Source organism: Aethalodelphis obliquidens, unplaced genomic scaffold (assembly GCF_003676395.1).
Source record: "Aethalodelphis obliquidens isolate GAN/ISIS:26980383/991018 unplaced genomic scaffold, ASM367639v1 scaffold1, whole genome shotgun sequence".
Classification (NCBI taxonomy): domain Eukaryota; kingdom Metazoa; phylum Chordata; class Mammalia; order Artiodactyla; family Delphinidae; genus Aethalodelphis; species Aethalodelphis obliquidens.
Window position 1 is genome coordinate 61,591,233 of NW_020837945.1, and position 13,784 is coordinate 61,605,016.

At 40.4% G+C, this 13,784-nt stretch overlaps 1 protein-coding gene across 1 annotated transcript in view; it reads left to right on the forward strand.

The window, feature by feature from the left end:
- The first annotated feature begins 394 nt into the window (after positions 1-394).
- GAP43 (growth associated protein 43) overlaps positions 395-13,784 on the forward strand; it is a 92,619-nt gene continuing 79,229 nt past the window's right edge. The window contains exon 1 of the mRNA XM_027105239.1: positions 395-570. Coding sequence (XP_026961040.1) covers positions 541-570 — 30 coding nt within the window. The 5' untranslated portion in view covers positions 395-540. The remainder of the gene's footprint in view (positions 571-13,784) is intronic.

Sequence of the window (13,784 nt, forward strand, 5' to 3'; positions counted from 1 at the left end):
ATCCTTCTCTGCAGCTACCCCATCACCCTCTCAATGCAGTGGGAAAGTCGGTGGGTAATTGGGTCCAGATTGGAGATGTTTAAATATTCATGAGGCTGGCAGGGGACTGGAAGGGGGTGACTGTCTAGAATGGGGGTGGGGCCGGGGGAAGTGATTAGTCATTGAAAGCTAGTGAACAATTCTGAGAAAGAGATCGAGAGACAGGGAGGAAAAAGAGGGATAGGCAGCGAGTGGGTGGAGAGAAGAGAAAAGAGGAAGAGAGGGAAGAGGAGAGAGAGAGAGGATGTGCGGTGAGCAATAGCTGTGGACCTTACAGTTGCTGCTAACTGCCCTGGTGTGTGTGAGGGGGAGAGAGAGAGAGAGTGAGAGAGAGAGAGAGAGAGAGAGAGAGAGAGAGAGAGAGGGAGAGGGAGGGAGAGAGAGTGCGCTAGCGCGAGAGAGCGAGTGAGCAAGCGAGCAGAAAAGAGGTGGAGAGGGGGGGAATAAGAAAGAGAGGAGGAAAGGAGAGAAGGCAGGAAGAAGGCGAGGGACGATACGACCATGCTGTGCTGTATGAGAAGAACCAAACAGGTAGACCTAAAGATTTTTACTTCTTGCTGTTGTGAAATTACCAGAGTGCAATATTTCCCTGTAAAGGTAGAAAAAATATTTGAACCGCTTCTGCTCTGGCCATGGTGCTTGCGTTTCCTTAGCATATGGTAACTGATGCTTGCATCCCAGCTTTTATTCTATTCTTTCACAGTCTGCTTTTGGAATGCTGCTACTAATTAGGATGAGGTTAGAAAAAATACGCCTGTTTGGCTAGAAAAAAAAAAGATTTTTTTGGCTATTAGTAAATGTTCAGCGTTTTAGGTCTCTGGTTTTGCGGATGTGAATATGGAAATGGGTGTGGAGGAGAAGATGTGAGCTCTACATACAAGATGGGGAGGCAATCCTTTATATTATTTGCAAAAAGCAGGGTTGAAAGAATAATATTCAGTTATGAGTATTGCTTGTTCTATCGTACAATTTTTTCACATGTGCTGCGGAAGAAGCCTTATTTCCTACATGCATGAGCTTCACATGGGTGCAGGTATTAATGGAAACACATGTGAAGGTTTAATTAATTTATTTATTTTTCAATGAATGAATGAAACTGTAATTTGGGAGTTTTTTTTTTTTTTTAAAGAAAATCTAGAGATAACTGGGGCTGGGGGGGGGGGGGAGAAACTGGCCGAGTAGAAGGGGAAAATCCCCTTCCCAAGACCAGCAGCCGATTGTGCACCAGCTGGTCCGAGGAGAGGGTGGACCACGCCCCTAGGAGATTCGAGCTCCGATGGGATGGGAAAGACGAGCCGAGTATTACCTGTTGGAAATCAGGTCTCTTCTGCCCTTCCTTTGCATCCTACCTGGAATTGTAGTGACCAAAGACGGACTAACATTCCGGATAATAAGCATGGTGACTCATTTTCATCAGGAAGAAGGACACAAACAAGATAAGCAAGAATCAGAGTCCCCTCCCCCTCCCCCACTGCTCAGGTTTTTCTTCCATTTCAAATTGCTCACTTGTTTCTTGAAAGACGTTTTAGAAACTTGATTGGGGTGAGGGTGGGGAAGAATGACTAGTACGGTATTCCGCAGCAACCGACAGTGCCGCGGCATTCTGCAAAGGGAGCTTTCAAACATTGACCGGAACACGTTTGAGTGATATTGGCGAAGGTTAAGGAGAAAAATGGGTGTGAGATTTGGGTGAGCGTGTGCTTGTACGTGTGTGTGCGTCTCCCTGCGAGGCGAGGCGGTCTTGGTCAAAAAAGACCTTTGCACGTTGATTGCCTTCGGGGTGGGGTGCAAGAGATAGGATTGGGCATTATTCCTGTGCAGGTATTGCATGGGGGCAATTTGTAATACACTCGCTGAATTCGAAGGGGTGGAGGGAGAAGTGGAGAAGGAACAGGCTGCCAGCTTCGCACATTTAGCCAGAGCCCTGGAAGCGGGGCTGGGGGTGGAGGGCAGGGGGCGGGGTAGTGAGGATGAAGAAGGAAGAGGAAGGGGAAGGTAGACAGAAGCAGAATCTCAGAGCAGTGAGTGGAGAGGGTGGAGAGGGTGGAGAGGCAGGGCAAAAATAAATAGACAGATAGATGATAGATAGATAGGGAGATAGATAGATGATAGATAGATAAAGTATCAGGCACCTGGGGTTTTGTGAGTGGTCTGTGTAAGGGTGTTTGGGGAAGAGCATGAGAGTCTTACATGTGGTACTTCCCTAAACTGCTATATGATTCCGGAGATTGATGCTTCCGCTGGCTCATTTTTCAAACCAGGACATTTCCTCTCCTTGCCTTCCTTCATTCTAATGCATAAATGCAGTAGATACAGGTGGCTGGGTTAAGCACACTGTCAAGGAAATGTTCTGAGGTTGCCCACCTGGTGAGCTGCAGAAATAAAATTTAGGAAGGTGGAGCCCTAAGGAAGACAATGCTGTTCATTAAAAAAGCTTTAATTTGGGGGAAGAAAAAAATATGCTGGTTTACAACTTTTTGCCACCCTATGTATACATATACATGTATACACATGCCCCCTCTGACAAAGGAAACCAAGCATGATTTTTCGAAAGGGAATTGAGGCTAAAGAAATTCCCTTCCCCAAAAAGGGACAGCTGCCTTCACTTGGGTCCTCTTACTGACAACCCCAAGTATTCACTAGGATATATGCAAAGTGATGAAGCCGAAATTGTGTGTTTAGGGAGTTGTAGAAATTCACATGTAAATGTGTACAGTATCCACATACTTTACGTACAACAGTCATGTGTGTACTCTGTGTGGTTTCCATATGCCGGCATGTGTTTTTGCATAATTCATATTCAAGACAGAAAATTGGAAGGTATAGAAATAATCCTATTTTGCCATAAATTTTATCCATGAGTACTTCTGTGTGAAATGGTCATGTCCCCTACTGACCACTGCTGTGTATCATTCACATAAGTCAGTATTTAGGATGCCATTAAGTCAGACTAAAGGAAATGGTGTATTCAGGGCGTGGGCTCACACTACACTGACTGGCATTTCTATAGCCTGAGTACTTAGATCTCACACAGGTTTTGTGCTTGTGGGTGAAATGATCCTATATCATTCATGGCAGAATCCGACTGTGTTTATCTTTTTTCTGCCATCTATTCATAACCCTAGCCCTTAATAGGGAATAAAACCAGGGCAAAAACCTGCAAAGGTCTAAACTCTGCCACACCCATGAAATCCAGCAGAAACGTGGGAGGGGGCTGGAGGGATTGCACTTCCTTCCTCTTCCACTTGAGCTGCATAAAGAAGCCGTCCTGGATTTCCAAGTTGTAATACATTGCGAATGGCTGAGAAGAAAGCATACATGATCTTTATTAGCCACTAATTACCACTATAGATTATTATAGCAGAAAGAAGAGAGTGAGAGTGGGGTGGAGAGGAGAAGATGGTAAAGGAGTGGTCAAAGGAGGAATAAGATAAAAGAATCCCTGACATTTTATTGGCTTCTCATTTTTCAAATGTCTTGAGGCTAACTTTAAATAGCTTAATTACCATGCATTTTACAGATGATGAAAAACTTGCAAGATCTGTGTCCACAAAGCAAGAAAACTGCGAGGTGTTTCTTTTGTTTAAAACTAAAGACTTTAATTTGTAATCGAAGTAAAAAAAACACCAGCACAAGCAAGAAGCCCTTCTAGCCCTCACGCCTTCAACCCCCATCAGCATCTGCATTTTTCCACATACAACAAATAATTCTCATCTTAGCGGGATCTGTGGTTCAGAATTCCAACCTGGCTGCGCTTTTCCCTTGCAGTGTTGGAAAGGTGTGGAAGGATGCTGCCTTGCTGCTTGGTGCAGATTCCTCCTAGTGATAAACTGGATTCCTCCTGAATCTCACCGAGCCACACCCAGTGTCACCCAGGGACTAAGTGAATTAATTAAATGGAAGCATCGTACTTACTCTAATTGAAACTGTTCTTTTTTTTCTTTTTTAAATGGTGATTTCTATCACACATTTCCAAATTTAAACAGAAGAAGAAATCATTTAAAGGGCATTTTTTTTTCTGCCAAATTATCTAGACTCGCAGAGAATCTTAGAGAATTAATGGTGAATCTAGAAATGCATTAATATCTGGTGACTCTATAATGCCTTCTAACCCATGCCAAGGTGCATACACAATGATCCCTGCTCTCTCATGCTGACAGCCTGTAACTCTGCTCTCTTCCTTTCCCACCCATGCTGAGGCAATTGGGATAAGAAAATATAGGGTTAACTTTCTCTCTTGCTGAGCTGGCAGAACTACAGAAAACCATTCATGCTTTATGCTAAAGGGCAGCACTCCTGTTCACTGAGAGGAAGAGTAGCTTAGGGTCTCCTTCGCCTCCATCATAGTGAAACTGGGGCTGATGAATCTACATGCTTCAGTTTTACCTGGCTCCACAAGGAAAGGGGGGGGAGTGTCTTTGAGGCAATGGTAGGTGTATATATTAACCAAATGTTTCCCTTGCTCATATTGATAAAGTAAGACAAGTCTGAAATCTTCCTCTAATATTAAAGGGGCATTTCAAAGGATGCGCATACTCAGGTCATCAAAAGAGAAGATACAGCATTTACCTAATCACTTCCCTATTAGCTGTCATAGAGGCATTTAGGCAACCAATCATGTCTGTTGTCAATCAAAGAAGTGACTGTGGGCAGGAATTCTCCCTTCTGAATTTCTGAAGTTTGGTCTGGTTGCCCCTGCACCATTGTGTTAATCTTCAGAACATTCTCTGTGGTACTGGGAAGAGCACTGTACTGAGAGTCCTTAGTTTATACCACTGACTGATTCTGTGATCCTTGACTGAATCACATAATCTAGGGCTTCAATTTCCCTATAGTATGGAGACTTAAAAAAAAAAAAAGAAAGAAAACGAACAAACAAAAAACCCAGCATGCTTACCTTAAAGGTTTTTGTAGGGACCAAACAAAACTGATATGAAAACAAAGGTCAATACAAATGTAAGAAAATTTTCTCTCTGAGGTTTGCAACATGAGTCTTGGCTTAGAAACTGCCAGTCCTTCAGGATTGTCAAGTGCCTACTACGCTTCCTTTTCCTGTTAGAGAGTAGTTCCTTCTGCTCGTCATTGATTCCTCCTCTTCATCACTCCCCATTCACTATACCATTTACTTTAATAAGGCTTCTGTTCCCAGAATTCCGTTGAAACATATTCTGAAAAAGACACCATATCCAGTGACTCTTTAGTTCACATCTCATTTGACATGTCTTTGGTATTTTGTATTGTTGCCCATTCCTCTTCCTGAAACTGTCTCCTCCTTTGGCCCCATCATAGTTCCCTCTCTCTTCTCCCTCTCAGATAGGTCCTTCTCCATTCTTCTTTGCTGGCTTCTTTCACTCTCTCCCTCCCCAAATATCAATTATCTCCTGGTTATTTATCTTGATGCCTTTCTCTTCTTATTCAACACTCTAATTCTAGGTGATCTCATCCACCTCCAGAGTTTGTAACCACCTGTGTGATTTCCAAATCTGTAGACTGGATCTCTCACCCGAGTTCTGATCCATAGATTTCAGAGACACCTATGTTCCTTATGAACAAAGTCAAACTCAGTGTCTCCCATTTTGTACCACTTAGTCTTCCTCCAAATTCCCACCCTTATTGCTGTAACTCCATCTATCCAGCTTCCAAACTCTAGGAAAATGGGAGTGATCCTAAAAGTATTCTTTTCTTTCAGTCCCCAAATGTAGTTATGAAATTCTTTGATTCTAGTTAAAAAGATTTTGAATTCATCCTCTGCTTTTTCATCTCCACCACAAATAAGCTGATTCTGACGTTCATTACCTCCCATCTGGACAAAGACAGTAGCTTCTTACATGGACTCCCTGCCTCCATCTTCCTCTCCTTCCGCTCTTGCAAATAGCATTGCTCTTATCTTTACCTAACACAAGTCTGATCAGATTATTTCCCTCCTGACAATCTTCTAATGGTTCCCTGTTAACAGTAAGCTAAATACAAACTCCTCAGCATGGATTGCATGATCTAGTCTTCCTTTTTTTTTTATCTTTTCTTTAATTTGGCCGTGCTGAGAGGCATGCGGGATCTTAGTTCCCTGACCAGGGATTGAACCCGTGCCCCTGGAAGTGGAAGCATGGAGTCCTAACCACTGGACTGCCAGGGATTTCCGGCATGATCTAGTCTTGACTACCTTTCCAGTGCCATCTTCAAGCACCTCTTCTCTCAACAACACTACATCAGTATTTCAGGCCTGCCTTGATGTCTTTGCTCTATGCCTAGAAAATTTCATTTCCCTCTCAGAATAGAAAATTGCCACTCCCCCCGTAAGAGTTAGCTCTTTTAAGCCATTCTTGTCCTCCCTGTTGTTAAGTTTTCTTCTACCTTCTTTGGGACCACACTGTAGTTTGTACAATCACTATTATACCACTTGTTACACTATACAACCTTTGTTTTTTCACATACTGGTGTCCATACTGTGAGCTGCTTAAGGGAAAGGGTGAAATCTTGATTACTTTTCTATCGCCAGTGCCTACCACAATGCTTAGCACATAAAGTAACGGATTTTAACTGTGGATATTCTGTTTGCTAAATGAATACAGAACTAGGTTTACAGTCTTTCCATAAGTTGTGGCATGTCTAAATGGATGGACCACTACTAGATTTTTTTTTTAATCTATTGGCATCAAATTTTGAAGTGGAGCTAATCATCATTGATTCTTGTTATTGACCTATAGACGTGAAAACCATCAGTTTTTTTTTTTTAATTGAGGTATAGTTGTTTCACAATGTTGTGTTAGTTTCTACTGTACAGTGAAGTGGAGTTCCCTGTGCTATACAGCAGGAAAACGATCAGTTTTTAATGAAAGCAGACACAAAATATAAAAGAGCCCAAGTATACTGTGTTGCTCCAAACTATTATAACTGGTGCTATCTGAAAACCTCCCTTTGATGTCCACCAACCAGTGTACCAGCCGCACCCTCTGAGGGTAGGAGAGTCCCAGGTTAGACACACGGTTATCATCATCTTGGATCTTCTCGTGCCCTTCCTTTTGGGCCCCAAGTGCTTACACCTATTGCTTTGTTGCACAGCTATTCCAAATAGTCCCTGACTCAATCCCTCACTACTCTTAGTTATTTCATTGATCACACAAACTTTAAAAAATGCTTGTAGTGTTGGCCTGTGCTCAGGGGCCCACGTCCAAGGATTAATTTCAGTTTCATTTGGGTATCTTTTCTGCCCACCGAACTAGCCACATGATAATATTCCACAAAGTGAAATCTTGCATGAAGGTAAAGGGAGGTTGAATGGTAAGTAGTCCCTCAAATGTCTGTTAAATGAATGAGAATCAGGTCAGGTTTATCTTTCTTAGGTTTGAATTGGCTGAAGGAATTTGGATTCTGAGCTAGGCCTCTTGTGGCCAATATGGGGCACACTGCGGCTACAGCTTTACCTGAAAATACTCGTTGCCAGACCCTAAGTGGTGGATTTTCTCTGACTAAATTGGCATGGCCTTGAGAACAGTAAGACAAAATGATCTATTGGTGGAGTTGAATAGTGTTTCGCAGTCTCCACACCCTTATTTTATATCTTGCTCATGGCTCTCAATCTCTTTCGATCTCTTTGAGTTGTCCTATTTTTTTTTCTCCTCCCCTCTGGTCCAAGTGGAGTTTGTCTAAGTAATGCCAGCTCATTCTAGTGTTTAGTGGGCGAGACCGTAACAGGAGACTTTTAAGAAAAAGTGTGTCCCTTCCAACTTTCCAAATAGGTATTTTAGGCAAAACAGGTACATTAAGGTATGTCTGACACATAGTAGCCTCTCAACAAAAAATATTTATTGAGGGAATAAATGTAGGAAGGGAGGGATCATCATGATGGGCCATTAGGGGATATGTTTTGGTACAGAAGATCATAGCTATGTACCTGTTGAGAGGTGGCTCTGTGTAAATACACACTCAGCTCTGTTGGTCCTCTCAAGGTGGTGGTGGTCAAAGTTACAATTCCAGCTCCTGTCTGCTTAGAACAGAGTGATACCCTTGCAGTGAGTTCAGGTTGTAGAATGGGAGTGTGACCCTCCAGATTCCCTATCCTTAATTATTTACAGATCTTATTTTCTTAGATGTTGTTTGTTTAATGTCCTGTTTCATGTCTTTGTAGTGGAATAAACCCTACCCTGGGTTCTAGACCCGGCTCTGCCAATTGCTTGTCGTGTGACCTTGGGTAAGTAACATCATCTTCCTGAGCCTCAGTTTATTCATCTATATAAGTGGGCACATAAAAAGAATATACTCCAGATCCAAACCTGCCTTTTCTACTAGGCTGGTGTGAGGCTCACATAAAGTGGTAAAAATAAAAGTGCTTTGCAAACGATGTGTTTTTCAAGTGTAAAGTATTATTAACTGAGGAATTCCACATATTGAAACCTAAAGTACTCACAGCTCTATGCCAAGAAGTACCCTTGCTCTCTGTATAGAATATACATACATTTCCCATTCCTACCCCTCCTCTCCTATTCTCTACAGAGTAAATATTAACCTAAACGTGCTAATGGATGGGAGCATAGCATATCTTTATCATTTCCTTCGAAAACTTCAGTGACAGAACTTAAATAAGCAGATATTCAAATTGTCATGCGACCCCAATGATCAGTTCAAAGGCAGAAATATGCACTATTTTTCTTTTTATCTTTTTCTGTTTTAGTCTGTTCTGCACATTTAAATTTCTCTTCCCACTTGCTAAATTGGCTGCTTCTCCCCTATCCCCATCCTCCCCCGCCCCTCACCTCACTTCCAAACTGGGTTCTCAGCACTAAGATTACCAGGCATGCTGTGCTCACATCAATCACATGAGAACCCAGTCAGGCAGAATAGTAGAGAGGGAATGTGGGGCTGATTGGGAGATTGAAAATGGGGATGGAGCCTGGTTGGGGAAAGCACTGTTCAAAGATGATCATCTGAGCACAATTTTCATACAACCTCAGGGTTTCTCATTGCATCAGGAATTAACCTTGATCAGAAGTGGTATACAGTCCTGAGCCTTTTCCAACTCAACTCTAATACCATAAATAATCTAAACTTTCAGGATCTCTACAAAGGGCATTTCAGTTCTCCTGCCTCCCTGGTTAATTGGGATGTTATCTATTTAATAATACAAAATTTATCCAATTCTCATACAAGCAATAAATTCTTGCAACCCAAAGGATCTGATTTCTTAGTGTATGGATAATATTTGAAAATATTTTTAAGCATAACAATGGGATCAAGTTTGTCTAAGAGATTTGCTTTTCCTAGAAGCCAGAAGTTTAACATAGAAAAATTAATATCATGGATATTTTGAAAACTACTTTTATAAAGGGGGCTTATATAGAGTTTGATAGCAGGATACATTAACTAGAAATTTGCAAATATGCAGGTGTCCAGAGGGAAGCAATTATTTTTTGGATTATATTTACAGTTGGTTAATGATCACCTTTAATCTTTCACTCTAGCCACTTCTCTCTGTCTCGCTCTGCCTCTGTCTCTGTGTGTGTGTGTGTGTCTGTCTGTCTCTGTCTCTCTCCACACACACACACACACACACACACACACACACACACACCCATGTACTTGTATTATTTATGTCTCCTTTTGTTGGGTACAAGTAACAGACACCACTTTTAATGGTCTAGAAAAGAGATCTATTGAAAGGAAACTAGATATCACATGAAATTAAGAAGCTGAACAGCCAAGCTTATGGGAACCAGGGTAGATCTGGGAACTTCAACATAAGGAATTCATAGACTTTCTTTCTGGAGCCCTGCATTTAAAAGACTCAGTTACTAACAACCCCAGCTTCTCTGGCTCTCAATTAGGAATTCTAGCTAAGAAACAGAAATGTATCTATGTACATACACATATACAGAGAGAGAGAAAAAGAGAGAGGGAATATGAGAGAAAGAATGAGACTGAATGAACCTGACTGGTCCTTCTCAGTTCAGCTAGTTACCAATAGAACAATCATCTCTAACTGGATGAAGGGCCAGATCACGTGATTTAGACAATTTCTGGAAACTCACACCTGTGAATCTAGGGGGAGAGTAAACTGGCTGAGAAAGATTCTCCTGTATGTCCATAATAGGGAAGCTTACCGGATTAGGAGGGATTTACCTCAGATGCAGTAGATCACTATTTTCCCTTTGGCTGTTTTCATTTAGCCTGTATTATATATGCTTATTATTGGTAGGGTTATCACCACCGATGACTCTGAAAGGAAGCAGTAACCACACGGATAACTGATCTCATGAGGTTTTATACCTAAAAAAGAAAAGTTAGGGCAAATCTCCACAGCTAGAGTTGACAAGCATTGTTTTCACTTTTTTCCAGAAGCTGGACTCTGGCAGGTTCCACCTGACTAAGAGGGATATCAGCTATCATATGCTCTTGCTAATTTGGCATGGTATAACTTTGATCTAACTTCTCCTTTTTGGTTTGTGGGATTCGTTTCTGCAAAAGGATTGGGCAATAACGGGTGTAAAACATCTCCCTTGAATTTATATCAGAGAAATGCTACTCCTTGATATTAGTCATCTCATTTTGAATGCCCTTAAATTAATTCCAGCAGTAATCATCATATTTATCTATTTTTAGCAAATTGGCACTTTCTAAAACATTGAGCTGTTGTCTCCATATGCACCAGTTTGCTCTAAATGTAGAATTTTGGTAATTAGCTTTACATCCATTATTTGTAATCCCAGTTCCAATAACTATTCAAAATGTTATTTTTAAATGAAAATTTGAAAGACCCTAATGTCTTCCCAGTAATGACTATATAAAAGAGCTAGATGAAGTAAAGAAAAAATAAATGAAATGATCTCCAAAGGTTAAGCAAACTCAGGAATTGGCTGCTTTCCTAAATGGCTTCAGAACCTCTTAGTCAGCACAACCAGCCTAGGAACTAGCCTAGACTAGGAGCTGTTAAAATGCAAATCCTCTTCCCACTCCTACTTGCTTTTTGGTTCAGAAACCAATTTACCAGTTTGGAGTATAAACTGAGAAGTCAAAGCTCTTCTTAATAGCCAAACTAGATCCTCAACAGCTAGTCTAAAAGATGCATTGCACAGTTCTACTCAAACCCCAGTAGAGGCAGCAATTGTCTCTGATATTTATACACACACACACACAAAGCAAGGCAGGATTTCTTTAAAGAGAAATTATTAGTTTCTAAATACCTAATTTGCAATTAGATTTCTAGATCCATATTGTATTGAGGGCAGCCCCACTTTGGCTATCCAGACTCTTGTGGGGTTCTAATGGGGGAAGGGAAATAAGCATTAAGTATATTTAGGGTGGGCATTGCCTTTCAAAGCCCTTTTCTTTAAATCTTTATTTGAGAGATGTAAAGGAATAATGAGACTTTATAAGTCATCCACCTTAAACATCCCCCATTTCATCTTCAGCTAGGCATTTGGAGAATTTTTCTTCCAAAGTTTTACTGGATTAATATTTCTAAAAATTTCTGAGATTTTCAAAAGGAAAGAGAAAATATTATCTCACTTAAAAAATATTGGCTCTTTCTTTAGGTGAATCTGATTTGGGGGTTTGATTTATTCCGTTTTGGTAATTTATTTAGTTTTTTCTGAAGAGTAAGCACCATTTGCAATCTTCCCTTAACCACTGCATTCCAAGGACTTTTTTACTCCAATGAAAGAGAAGGCGATTCTGTTTTCTTTATGGCCTTGGAAAGCTACTCTGGAGAAATCAGGTTTGTATTTAGTATTCATTTGAATAAATCTTTCATGCTAATCTAAATTCAGTGCTCTTCATGTCTTTGATTGCCTTTGACTGAGAATACGGAGTGATAGCTTTAGATAAGTCAGCCAGATTTGTGTTCCATACTTATGGACAGTTAACTGGAGAGCTGTATAGAAAACATCAACAAGATCTAGTTTCTTGCATACTTTCTTTCATCTTGAACTTCATACCTTACCCCTTTGGAGTGAAACCAGTATAGAAGAAGAAATGAAGAGGACTATTCTTGAAAAGGGAGGAGGAGTTATAAAATAGAATTACTGTTTGGAATTGGGCCATTGCCCTCCAGTGAAAACTGTCATGGAAACGTAAGACCACAGATGGCTCAGACTTCACTTCTGAACATCATCTGGAAGATACAGTAAGCCCAAGAATAAGAGTATTTAGGAAAGAATCCAAGAAGTGTGGGCACTAGTCTACTTAAGTATACTTAAGCATACTTAGGACCCAATTCAGTTTTTATCCTCACTTAAGTGAAAAGAAACGTGATTCTTGGTAAAAAAAAAAAAAAAGACTATGTATCTTTCAGTAATTATGGGTTTTCCTGTAGCCTCTATAATTCTATGTTCTCATTCTAGTGTCACTGGAAACTGATTGGCTCATGTATAAGCTGAAGTTTATTTTATTAAGTATGTCTTATCAAAATTGCTATTTTTACTGAACTTAGGTATATTGTAAAAATCCATCCATAAAGGACGAAACTATGAGAACCACAGGAAAACCAATAGAAAAATTAACTTTCCCATAATCCGAGATTTGCAGATATTAAAAACATTATTATTTTTTCTTTTATTTTTTTGTTACCACCTCAGAAAGTGTCATGTTAAGCTAATTATCTTCTCCCTAGATTAGACCTCTGACTCCTCTACTCTTGACAATATCTTTTTGGAGACACCAGACATTCCTAGTTATGCAGCTCATAATATGGAAATACTCTATCTTCCCTCATGAAAGCCATACTGTCAGTTACCAAATTCTATTTGCAATGTCTTTTATGTCTTTTTCCTTCTTCTGCCAGCCTTTCTTAACCAGCATTCTACAAGAGAACCAAGCCCTAACACCTTAAGGCCCTAAAGCCCATAATTGTAGGTAATGAATTAATCTCTTTCCTGTACATCTAGAGCAGTACTAGTTACACACCATACTTTGCAGAATGGAGGAAGCACTCAAATCATTTTTTTAAGGGTTCTGTGGTTCACATGAGAAACCCCAGGTAAGAAAGGCTGGATAGTCACCAAAATTCCCTGCTTTCTTGGCATCATCTTTGCACACTGCCTGCTGGATAATCTTACTTTTCAATCCCCTTTTTCTCAATATTTCAATGGTTTTTCTTTGTTTAGAGCATCAATTCTAATTTATTTATTTATAGTTGTTTTTCAGAATCTGGTACCAATCTATTTATTTATAATTGTTTTTCAGATTGTTTTTCAGAATCTGGTACCAATCTCCTATTCTTGCCTTACCTCCTACTGGCTCTGCCATTGACTAGACTTGTGAATTTAAACAAATTTAATCTCTCTGGGCTATCATTTCCCTCTATATAAAATAAAAGTATTGAACTAAATTGTCTCTAAGGCTTTCCAACTTATAGAATAGCATGTTCTATAGCAAAGCTCCTCCTCCACTGTGGCACTTTGTCTTAGCCACACTTAGCATGAATTTAAGTATTAGTGTCCCTATACTTTTGTTTATTGTCATTTCCACCACTTGGAAAGTCCCCTTGGTGCCGAGTTCAATTTCACCCACACCCTGAGGCCTGAATCATGAGTTATCTCATTTGTGAAGGCTTTCCGGATGGCCAGTGACTTCTTCCCCTCTTAGATCTTCAGTGTCACATGCTACCGGTCCTGTTTATTCAGCCTTCACTAAACAGAGCCCTACTTGATTATCCATTGGTATTTGTATGTACCTGATCTTCCCGAACTAGTTTGCAAAGTCTTTGAAGGTAAGGTATCAAGTTCAGAGCCTGGCTCAAGAAACACATTTGATTG